Consider the following 12,523-nt stretch of genomic DNA (forward strand, 5'->3'; position numbering starts at 1 on the left):
CCATACACAAACATCCTTGCCGTAGCCCATTCGCCCTAGACCACCTTCCTGACCCCTAAACACATCTCATACACTTCATCCACCTTTGTGCCGCAGCAAGAAGAAAGAATGAAGGACTCTTGGATGTTCGAGCTTGATTGTTGGAGCATTCTAGATGTAATTCGTTCTATATTTACAATGTTTAATTTCTTTTCCTTTCGTTTTGCTGGAAACATGAGTGGCTAAATCCCTACTTAGCTAGGGGTGATTTCAAAGCCATGATTATGTGTGCAATATTAGTTGATAAATTCCAGTTATGAATTCTTGAATCGTGAATGCAATTAGCTTAACTGTTTGATTGATAACTTATTTGTGTTTGTTGATTGAGGGTCGACACTTAATTAGCATGCATAAATCTGATGCTAGAGTATAAGGGAGTTTCACATAATCGTTACAAACTTATATTCATATGTAGTGAAGGTCGCTAGTCACGATCGCGTTAAGTTTAATTCCTAGCATGAATGACATGATGTCATAGTTGCAAGTGCTTTGTCAATGCTTATGATTTTCATTGAACGTAATGATCTTTGATTGTATCTCTATTATGATGTCATGTAGGGAACTTTTGAAGAATGCTTTGGGTTGTTGAATGATGTCATCCAATCCAATAATACAAGGAAAATCTGAGGGTTAACTAGTGATGTCACGGTTAATTTGGGACATTGCCGTTCATAATTCAATGAAGGAGTAACTAGAAATTAATTCGTTTGCATACATGTCATGTGTGGAGAAAGAACCTCTAGCTAGCCTATCATCCATCTAATTCAACCAAATTCGTCCAAAACCTATCTTAAGTTTTAGTTACTTGTTTTTATTTTAAATTCGTCCAAAACAAACCCCCTCTTTACTTTCTTGTTTCAAAGTGTTTAAAATCTGTTTTGTTTGTGTTTTTGAGTGTTTTGAGTCAAGCCAAAACCCTAAATTCGTCCAAAGTTGTGTTTAGAGTCAGAAACTGCCTAGTTGGTGTTTTTAGGCAGTTTTGAGTGTTTTTAAGTTGTTTTGAGTCTTGTGAAACTGTTTTGAGTCCTTTGAGTCTATTCAAACGTTTTTAACTTTGTTTTTATGTTTTTGAGTCAGTTTAAAGGTTTTAGCAAGCCCTCCTAATCCCTGGTTTAGAATGATCCCTACTTGCATTTATACTACAATTTGACAACAAAAAGGTTTAATTTGAGTGCTTATATATTTTCACATCAAGAAGATTGCTAGGGAAGGGGGAACAAATATCCTCTGGCTTTCTCTCTTTCTTGCGGGGTTTTAATTGCACGCCAAATTTATTTAACCCCATGCTTGACGCAAACTTAAATAGGTTTTGGTGGCAATTACATCAAATTCGAACACAAACTCCATTACAACTTTGGATTTCTACACCTCCTGCCCTTTCGTGCAAGCAACCCAGCAGGTGTGGGGGCATTTGTGGAGCAAAAAATAATCTCAAAAATCATGGAGCTGACACGTGAATTATTTCTCAAGAAAGACATGATTGCCCATATTAAATGAGCAGGGAGCAGCCTCATTCACCATAGGCAGCTAAGGTAGAGCAAACAGAGATCAATGACTGCTCAAGGCACCCCTGCCTGTAGGAAAAGTCAAAGGTATTTATGATAGAATAATCCCTTATTCTTATCCTTATCATAAATACATTGCTAATCAGATAAGCCTTATTTCAGGTAAGTTATCCTAATCCCATTTATTTATGATATTTAAGTAATTATTCTAAGATATTTATTTACACAAATATCTTAGAATATTCTCATCCAAATTCCACCATATGGCTGGCCACCTCTAAACCCTAGAAGGCCGACCCATCTCCTCCCTTTCTCCTATAAATACTCCATTTATCTCCAAAATTTGGAGAGGTTTTAGCTACCCCTAAAGAGTTTTTTTGCTTCCCACAAACACTCAAACACATTCTTCATAAAATTCTAACTTTGGCATCGGAGATTCTTCGGCCAAAGCCCCCCATTCATCATAGGCGCATGAGGCTTTTGGCCTTAATCTTAGGTGTTATTATTTTGCAGGTGTAGATTCGTCAATCAAGAAAAGGCGAAAATTTGCATTCACAGTGATGTTGATGCTTGTGGTAGTGGGGTGGAGGACATGGTGGCGATGGCAAAGGCAGTTGTTCCGATAGTGACCATGATGAGACTGTGGAGGTGGTGGTGACCAAGGTGGCGATGGTATGACAATGGAGGATGTGGTGGCATTGACGATGGTGGTGGTAACAATGATGAGATGGTGGAGGTGGTGATAGCCATGGTGGTGTAGGTGATGGCGGTGAAGAATGTTGCGTGGTGGTGGCGGCAGTGGTGCTTACATACATAATTTTATTTTATAAAACTCTTTGTTGTATGATGTATATTTTATTTTCTATTGTTTTGAATTTTTATTTATTTTTAGAAAACAGAGGAAATATCAATTTTGATGTTCACATAACTTAGGTTAAATATCGTTTTGTAAGTTTTTTATTTTCTAAGTTTGTTTAAAATAATAATTTTCCAAAGCACTTTTATTTATATAAAAATTGAAAAACTTTTACAAAATGTTAACGGACAAGCTCTTAAAGACCTTTGACAAAAAAAGCTCTTAAAAAACCGGCACTATGTTTTTGGCACTAAAAGTTCAATTTTTTCAATGGTACATATATATCACCAATTGGTATACATACGAATAGTTAAGATTGAAAATAAATCTCTAAATAATTATGAAAAATTGAATTTAAAAGTTAAAACGTAGCATTGAAAGCGACAAGTAAAAGAAATTTCATTTAATACTAACGAAATATTTCCATTTGGCTATGCCAAAATTTCAAGGAGAAGGATGCTGTTCAGATTTTTGTCATAGAATTTGAGCGAATTCCCATCACTAACGTCGATATTATGGGCGCTCAAACATAAGCCTTATCTCTTCCTCTCTCTCTCCTCTGTTTCTCTCTCATGGCTTCGTCGGCAGCCGGTGACCCCTCCGCCGACGAGCCAGTCACCCCGGCAGGCCGCCTCTTCCTCCAGCCCGAAATGAACCAAATAATCAACTGCGCCATCGGATTCCAAAACCCCATAAACATCGACTTAATCAAATCCACCCTCCAAAACTCTCCCCTCCTCTCCAACCCCAGATTCTCCAGCCTCCTCGTCCGCGACTCCGACGGCCGCGAGCACTGGCGGAAGACCCCCCACGTCGACATCGACCGCCACGTCATCGTCCTCCACGAACCCCTCACCACATCACCCGTTGACCACGAGACAGCGATCAACGACTACTTGGCCGAGCTCTGCACCGGCACCGGCCTCCCCGCCGACAAGCCGCTCTGGGAATTCCACCTCCTCATGGCCCACAAGTGCGGCGTTGTTCGAATCCACCACGCCCTGGGCGACGGCGTGTCGCTCATGGCCTTATTGGTGGCTGGTTGCAGAAGAGCTGGGGACGAAGTAAAGATCCCGACTTTTCCTGGGAAGAGAAACAGAGCGAGTAAGGAAAAGGGTTGGTGGGCTATGGTGAATGGGTTTTGGGGTATGATGTGGTTTAGCTTGATATTTGTTGTGGAGTTTGTGATGAGGAGCTTGTGGGTTTGTGACGGTAAGACGGAGATTAGCGGCGGCGATGGGGTTGAGCTCTGGCCGAGGAAGCTGGCCACTGCTCGGTTCCGGCTTCAGGACATGAAGCTAATCAAGAACTCTGTTCCAGATGCGGTAATTGATTTTAAATGCTTCTTGTTTTGTTTTTATTAATTCAATTAGAATGTGGCTGGAATGGAACCTCTTTCGTGCTAATCTAACATCTAATCCAACAAAATCTCTAAAAAAAAAAAAAAGCCAAAATTTCTAATGTTTTTTTTTTTTTTTTTGGTGAACCAATATTTCTAAATTTGGTAAACAAAACTTAGGTCTTCATCTGCACATAAAAAACAACAAAGGTTGTGACTGAATTGTATGCCAAAATGCAATGCAGACCATCAATGATGTTCTTATAGGGGTGATCTCCTCAGGGCTATCAAGATATCTATATCACCGAGATCCAAACGGTAATTAAAATCTGAATCTAGTGCGCGTGCAATTAACATTAAAAAGATGGATGAACACAATTGTTCCTTCTTTTCTCGTCAGGTTTGCGTGACGGGACTCGAATGACGGGGATAGGCATGGTCAATTTAAGAAGGGAAGCTGGACTGCAGGTTTGTTTCTATGTTGCAACTTCTAACCTTTTATATGTTTTCTTATGAAATTATTGAAATTTCGACTTGAACGAATCTGATTAGGAATTATCCGATTTGATGAAAGAAAATTCGGGGTCGGGTTGGGGTAACAAATTCGGCATGATGCTCCTACCGGTTTACTATCATAAAAGCGGTGGTGACCCTTTAGCTTATTTGAGGAGAGCCAAGGCTATGCTTGACAGGAAGAAGCAATCTCTGGAGGCTCATTTTTCATACGCAATCGGACTTTTTGTAATGACCTACTTCGGAGCAAAGGTTGCTAGCTGGCTTAATTACAGGATTGTTTGCCACACTACCTTCACTATCTCGAATGTACTTGGCCCCCAAGAAGAAATCACACTTGGAGGCAACCCAATTACTTACCTAAGAGTGAATAATTCCAGCCTGCCTCATGTAACAGCTCTCTGAAATCACTTAAGTTTCTTCTAGGCATATTGATCGTCGAACGGAGCAGATAAGCGATTAAACGTGTAACTTGAATTTTTTTTGCTGGTTGTTAATGCAGGCACTCACAATGCACATGATGAGCTATGCTGGAGGAGCAGATATGCAAATTGTGGCGGCCAAAGATATCATCCCGGACCCGGTGTTTCTCGCAAAGTGCTTTGAGGAGGCCTTGATTGATATGAAGGAAGCAGTTGCAGCTATCCATAGAACATAAGGACCTCTATACAGAGGTTTAATATGAAATGCAGGGAGATTAGTGTTAGATTTCATTGGAATGTAGATTACAAAACTGGGTAGTGAAACTCATACGCCTACTAATCTAGGTATATGTACCAAAAGAAAAAACAGAAAATGTAGATTATAAAACAGCTTCTGGTTTTGTGATTAGAGACTCCTGAGGTTTGCCTTTATATGCTGGTGATCGCAATTCTGGCGATGATGGTGTTGTTATTGCAGAAGGTCAAGACTTGTCGGATGGTTTGCATGAAATTGTCTACCATTAATCATTTTGATCATTTCGTGAAAAATCTCTATTAAATAAGCATACAATGACAAAAATACCTTCAATTTTTATCAAATCATTTTGACATATTGTTTTTTAAATTAAGGGTATTTTTGTCATTTTGATCCTTATTTAACATATTTTTTTCATGGAATGACCAAAATGATTGACGGTAGACAATCTTAAGGACCATTTTTATCAATTTCAAATCTCAGATACCAAAGTGATGAGTGCTATGAATGAATTGGTATTTCAATTAGTATGAAATTTCAAATTAATATGAGGTAAAAAACCTAAATTTTAATTGATACGAAATTAGGAAATAAAATTTTAGGCCTGCACATCCAAAAAATATCAAATTTCGACCAAAAAACCCAAAAACCCAAAATCCAATCACGATCCATCCCGAAATACCAAAACATATTTCGGGAATCCTGAAAATTGAAAATAACGAAATTTCAGTTCAGGATTGGCCTTCAAATTCTCATCCCGAAAATTTTCGATTTGGATTTGGGATCCCATTTTCAGTTTGCGATTCCATAACAAACCACCCCTATCATAGTTAATTAATCTTATATTTGATTCAAGGATTTAGATTATAATATTAAGGTAATTCTCACTTTACTATACATATCGTGGTTTTTAAACTTTTATACATCAAGTTTTTTTCATCACATTGTCAAAAAAAAAAAAAAAAAGTGAGGATTGTGGGACACTTTCATACTTTTGTTAGACTTTTTCAAAACCTCTGTTAATGCATGACGTGGCATCCATATAGATAATGACTGGATGTCATATGTCAATCTAACCCCATGTGGAAATTAAAAATTTTAAAAACTAGGTAAGACACCAAATTGGGGTTTGTTGGGAGTTTGGAACCTTGTATTACAACAGGTAAACATAGAACCTCTTTTAGAATTAGGAAAAACTGAGTACTGGATCAAGAGTCTGTTGGCGACGCTTGTTAGAAATTTTCATTTTTCAAATGGGTACGGGGGTGGTGAATGAACACGAGGAATTCAAAACAAAAAAACTGGATCAAGAGCTAGTTGGTGGGGTTTATGGGAATTCACTTTTCATTGGGTAAAGTTGAAATTAAACTTGAAACCTCTTATGGAATACAACACTAGCATGTACACCAAGAGCTAGTTGGTGGGGTTTTGTTTTCTTAAGCTTTGGATACCTTTTGGTAACCTTTAGTTTAAGGGGTGTGCTACTATCTATACACCCCATTTTACTTCTCACACACTCTTAATAATTTCTATCCGTTGATATTCTTCGATTAATCCAATCCGACAGCTGAAAATTAAAAATGTGTGTGAGAAGTAAAATGGGGTGTGTGGATATCACATCCCTAAGTTTAATTATCATTTTACCCCTTAGTACTACTATATAGTGTTATTCCTCTTTACTTGTAAGTGAGAGGTCTTAGGTTCGATTCTCGCTAAACGTAAAGTTGAACCACATTATTATAGGCTTGTAGCTGGTTCACTGTAAGGCTTAACTCACTCCCCCACACCCCTTAGTGTAAATATTACGTTTGTCAAAAAAAAATTACCACTTCCAATTTGGTAGCTTAGAAGGCAGTAGAATTTAAGACCTTCCGCAAAATTACTAGGATATGCAAACCTAACATGATATGTTTTTAATGATATTCACGTACTCATCCAACTTTTCTTTTTAGATTTGTGAGTCTGAACTTGAGATAAAGTCGCAAATGATAATTTGGTTCATCATTGTCACTTTAAAATTATTGTAGTTTCAATTTTGTTGATTTTACCACTATGCTTTAGTTTTATTACCAATTTTATATTTAATTTTTGTCAATTTCTTTTTTATGTGGATGTCACGTATGTTAACACATGGTCCTTTTGGACCTCTAAAATAGTACAAACTTGGGAGAAGTCCAGTTAAGGCTCAAAGGAAGAAATGAAGATAAAAGTCCAAAGGAAGAATAAAAGCCCAAAGAAAGAAGGGAAGATAGAGGCCCAAGGGAAAGAAGACCAAGGCCCAACAGAATTAAAAAGATTATCCTGACGCTATAGATGACCACTCAATAGTCTGATTTTCCTACTAGCAATAAAGTCGAGCGCTTCCTCATATAGTACTTTCAGACCACTATGAGCAAGTTGGCATGCTAACAACATTATGACACGAATTCCTAGGGGCATGTCTACTCGGACACCAACACATGGTGGCCATTTGCGAGAACATAAGCCTAAGAAGGGATATATTTGAGGAAACTTTTAAGAGGTGTCATTTTGAAGGTCATTTGTTTAGTATCTTTGCACAGCATTTCTAATGTTTTAATAGTTCTAAAGCCAATTATGAGATCATACTTTACCAACATTTCACATATTAAACTAATTCAGTATAATGTAAGGACAAAAATTATTATTTAAAGCCGTCTCATTAACTTTTATACGTTTAAATGATAAGCCCAAGGAATATATAATTAACAACAAAATGTAATTTAAAATAGTCAGACTCACAAGACCTTTATATATATATCCTAAATGTTCCTGATCAAAGGATTGTCAATCCGAATAGACTAGTACATACTATGTCTTCTCTCTAGAGAGTGACTGGTCTTGAATCATTGGTATGAAAGACACCAAGACAAATATATAGGTGCTTAATAGAGAGTGAGTCCACTGAATGCGATCAACCAGGACTTCCCATACTCATGTCATGTGAGAAGTCACTAGTTTGAATAATGCAAAGTAGTCCTTTGACTTGAGGAATCATACTTGTCTTATGGTTAAATCCTTAATATTTGACTATGTTAAAGGCATTTCATTAGAGAGTGTCCACGACATATATAGTTGGGGTTAAGCTACTTAATAATGTAGGCATGTGAATGCACAACAAATGATCCATAACCTTCAAGCTATCAAAGGGGATACTCTATGATATGATTAAAAATCTCTGGCTAAAGTATGGATATGATTTACTAAGTATGTTCCAAATCACTTTCAAGGTAATTATATAGACAAGAAAATCACATTGGATAGTAGACATGAATGAACTAACGACCAAACAATGTGATCAAGAGTATTGGTTTGGAGAAAGACTGTATTGCAATGTAATCACATATTGAATAAGTTCTCCGACCACTTCTACTTAGCTTGGGTAATTATGACATACTACTAGGTATCACTCATGGTTTATGAACTCTTATGAGTAACAATCACTATGGGAGAATTGAAAGCAACTTTCAATTCACAATCCAGTAGTAAGAGTTCTAATTGCTACTGCCTCGCAAACTAGAACGTAATGGATTGTGCATCGTATAAGGTAATGATTGATGGATAAAATGGAGTTGAGTAAGGACAGTTAATTGGTTTAATTGTTTTATTGCTAGGATTATTTAATATGTTAATTAATTAAATGAATAAGTTCATTTTAGACCTTAAGTTAGTGTTGGGCCTCAAAGCCCAATAGGATTTGAATAGTCAAGCTCATTGACTTAATTTGTATGACAACTTAAAACACATTGGGCCTTAATCATCCTTGGTGTCGAAAGCTAGAAGTCTATGGAGTCCAACTCAAGGAGATGGATGAAGGCCTTCACTTAAGGTGATTATCCTTTGCAAGGAAAAGATGAACTTCAAAGGTATAACAAATCTCAACTTTCTTTGTGAATTTGAGTTGAGTCTTTGGTTCACATTTGCTAGGGTTTATATTTCTTGATCTAAGTTTTGTTTTTTAGTGCATTCAAGCATCCTTTCGCCATTTAATTGTTAAATGCATGCATATATGTTGCTCCATGAACTTAACATGTTCAAAGTTTTCCTTCAACTAGTTCATTAAGTAGTAGTGTTTGCGTGGTATATCTTTAACAATCGAGTATAGAATTTCTTAAGACTATTTTTGGGTGATGGACTTTTAATTTTCAAGGAATTGAGTCTAAATTAAGACTTATTTTAACTACGCCCACTGGAACTCGATTTTCATCTCATTTTGCTTCCTGCAACTCAAAAGTAAACACTTTACTCTATGAAACTAAAAATCGTTCTACTTTGACTTGTGGATTCTCTCTTCTCCCTAAAAAATCAAAAAGCCACCCCCTGGAACATAAATGGGGCTCACAGTCCAATAAGACTATGTCACATGTGTTATTGGATCTGATTATAAAGTTCCATTGTGTGTTAACATTAAAGCTTATTTTTAGCTACACCACCAGAACTCGAGTTTGATTCTACATAACCCTCTAACTCAAAAATCATTCTACTTTAATTTGTTGACTGTCTTTTCTTCTTGAAACTCAAAAGTCGTCCCTGAAACATATCATATGCCATGAATTTGATTATAAATGTCCACCATTTTTTTTTTTTACAAAAATTAAATTGGTGGGACATTTCTGTGTAAGCTTTGCCCGATAAATTGGTTATTTTGCCTGACAAATTTAGCAGGTTACAATACACGTGTAACATTCTTTAAACATTGCCTTACGAATTGGTTCGTTGGGAAAAGGTTTGATATTTTACAACAGGCAGAGATCCTTCTTCTTCTTCTTCCTCGCGCTATTTCTCAATTTTCACTTTACCCTCTCTATCACCATCTCTCTCTCACTCTCGAGCTCGAATGAAGGTATGTTATCCCCCACATTTTTTCTCTTTAATTTTTTTTTTTAATTTGAGAATTTGACTTATATGTGATGTGTGAATGGGTGGGGGTGGGGAGGGACGAGGCTGGGAGCGTACGGGCAACCGGGTAGAGTTTGTGTTTGTGTGTGTGTTGGATAAGTTTTAGGAATTGTTTTGTAATTTTGTATGAATTTTATGAAATATCGTCATTTTAGAAAATTTTAATTCCTAGAAATTTTAAGAAGTTTTTGAAAAACTAGAAATTTTTAGGAAATATTGGATATATTGGAAATAATAGAGGAATTTTAGGAATTATTTATTTTTTAGGAATCTTAAAAATTTTAGAAATTTTATATGAATTTTCTAAATTAGTGTTTCTTTATTGTGAATTGTTTTTCTATTTTCTAGGAATCTTATAAATTTTAGAAATTTAAATGAATTTTCTAAATTAGTGTTTCTTTATTGTGAATTATTTTTCTATTATCTAGAATCTTATAAATTTTAGAAATTTATATGAATTTTCTAAATTAGTGTTTCTTCATTGTAAATTTTTTATGTCATTATGGTTCATCACCAATGGGCGTTGCTCTGCGTTCGGGTCAGAATGAACTGGCAACAGAGATGAGGGATATTCCATTGGTGATGACCAAAGGTACCCAGGTAACCATCATCGAGTCGACTACTGAGTCCACTCCATCAGCTTCATTGGTCCGGGAGCTCGATTTACCCGATGTATTCAAAACCAAAAATGGTCCGGTGCTTTGCTAGCCCCAGCACTTGTGGTGACGTTGTGGAAGTCGATGCCCATTCAGTGCCATGCCCCCAAGGGAGGCGCACTGTAGAGGCTTGTCCTCAAACCAAATCACCAGCATAACGCAAGCCAAAGTCCTGGTCGTTTACGACCAAAGACATCGGCGGTGGACGTCAAAGTCAACATCTTGTTGACTCATGACATGAGAGTCGTCATCTGCACTAAGGCCATCTCCAACCGAAGGGTCCAGAGGGCCAGAGGGCCGAAAATAGCTCTAAAACCGTCTCCAACCGAGGGTTAGGCTAGAGGACTCGGAAATCTGGGAGGGCCCCACGGAATCGGAGAGGGCTGAAGGGCTGGCTATTTTTTTTTTTTTTGATAGTTTTCCTATTGCTATCGATTATAACCGACAGTAATAGGTATTCATAGGCAAAATTTGTTTTTTATTTACTATTAGTGTCGGTTATAATCGACACTAATAATTTGAATTTTTTTTTTTAATATAACGGCTAGCTTTGCAGCTAGCCGTTGGGTTTTTTTTTTTTAATTTAAACATTTCTTTTCTTCTATAAATATGTTGAAGTTCTTTCAATTCTTCACTTCATTTGCAATATTTCCTTCTTCAATATTTTTCAATATTTCCTTCAATATATTTCTCAATATTTCCTTCAATATAATTTCCAATATTTCCTTCATCTATAATACTTGTTTCAATTTTTCAATAATTTCCTTCAATATTTTTTCAATAATTTCCTTCATTTTTTTCCTATAACTTATATTCACAAAATTTGTTTCATATTTTTTTTAAATTCCTTTTTTCTTATAACTTCTATTTCACAAAATTTGTTTCATATTTTTTTTAAATTCCATTTTTTTCTATAACTTCTATTTCACAAAATTTGTTTCGTATTTTTTTTAAATTCTATTTTTTTTCCTATAACTTCCTAAGCCATTATACAACATTAAATTAAATTAAGTAACATGAAACAACATTAAATAATATGAAACAATATTTAAGTTGTAGTTTTTAAATAATAAATTATGTTTGGCCTTATGGCCTTTTGGCCCTCGGTTGGAGACAATTTTTTGTGAAAGGGCTAAAACGAGCCCTTTGGCCTTCTGGCCCTCGGTTGGAGGCAAATATTGCCCTATACTGTTTATTAAAATATTAATATCTTGGAGAATCTTGGAGGGCCAAAGGGCTAAAACGAGCCCTCTGGCCAGCCATCGGTTGGAGATTGCCTAAGTGACTTATGCTCACCTACATGGAGGAAGCTAGCGCCCTAGGTGCAGTAGGCGATAAAGAGAGAGATCTTGGTTAGTGTGCTTTATTGTACTTTTACTTATTTATTGTATTTTTAAATTAATACACTTGTTTTGTTTGTTTCAGGTAAACTTTTAAATCGACTTGGAAGTGTCGGGTATTGTTCATGTACTATCAGACTTGTGCATCTCCGCCTAATGTTATGATTGATCCACCCCATAAGTTTATGGAAAGGATAGACGAGTGGCACTAACTCCCAATGATTTTCATAGCCCATAATTTTTGGTATGTTTTTAAAATTTCATTTCAATTTTTTGTTTTTTAATTTAATTTCTTTTGAAATTAATTAAATTTTTTATTCACAACGAAAATCGACGACGAATAAGGGTAATCCAACACTCTGGTTCTCAGCCCCTTACTTTCCAAAAGTCGACGATTGGGGGATACACATGCCAATTATGGCAACTAGGTGGCTGACGACATTTATTTAAGTATTTCGTTCAAAAAAATTAATTTCAAAATTACATTACACTTACAAATTTTAAAATAATATTGATAAATTTAATTGGTTTTTTTTTTTGTAGGCTTCTATGTCGCAAAGAAAGACGAGTACCTCACCAACCTCTGCTAGCAGCAACCGAACACGCTACTAGAGTAGCTGACACTTCATCTGGATGTGCCTCCAGAGTTGATGATGGACTAGGTTGGACGACCAAAAGGC

At 36.3% G+C, this 12,523-nt stretch overlaps 1 protein-coding gene across 2 annotated transcripts; it reads left to right on the forward strand.

The window, feature by feature from the left end:
* The first annotated feature begins 2,789 nt into the window (after nt 1–2,789).
* LOC103437162 (wax ester synthase/diacylglycerol acyltransferase 11-like) lies at nt 2,790–5,106 on the forward strand. 2 transcript variants are annotated; one of them, XM_008375618.4, is made up of 5 exons: nt 2,790–3,725; nt 3,985–4,057; nt 4,140–4,207; nt 4,292–4,642; nt 4,755–5,106. In XM_008375618.4, exons 1-5 carry the CDS (start codon nt 2,973–2,975, stop codon nt 4,908–4,910), a joined length of 1,401 nt encoding a protein of 466 aa, XP_008373840.3. In that variant the 5' UTR covers nt 2,790–2,972; the 3' UTR covers nt 4,911–5,106. The 2 variants fall into 2 exon arrangements, with proteins under 2 accessions (XP_008373840.3, XP_028957931.2); XM_029102098.2 differs by lacking the exon at nt 4,292–4,642 and having other exon boundaries at nt 2,818–3,725.
* The last annotated feature ends 7,417 nt before the right edge of the window (nt 5,107–12,523 follow it).

Source organism: Malus domestica, chromosome 05, assembly GCF_042453785.1.
Source record: "Malus domestica chromosome 05, GDT2T_hap1".
In the NCBI taxonomy this organism is placed as follows: Eukaryota; Viridiplantae; Streptophyta; class Magnoliopsida; order Rosales; family Rosaceae; genus Malus; species Malus domestica.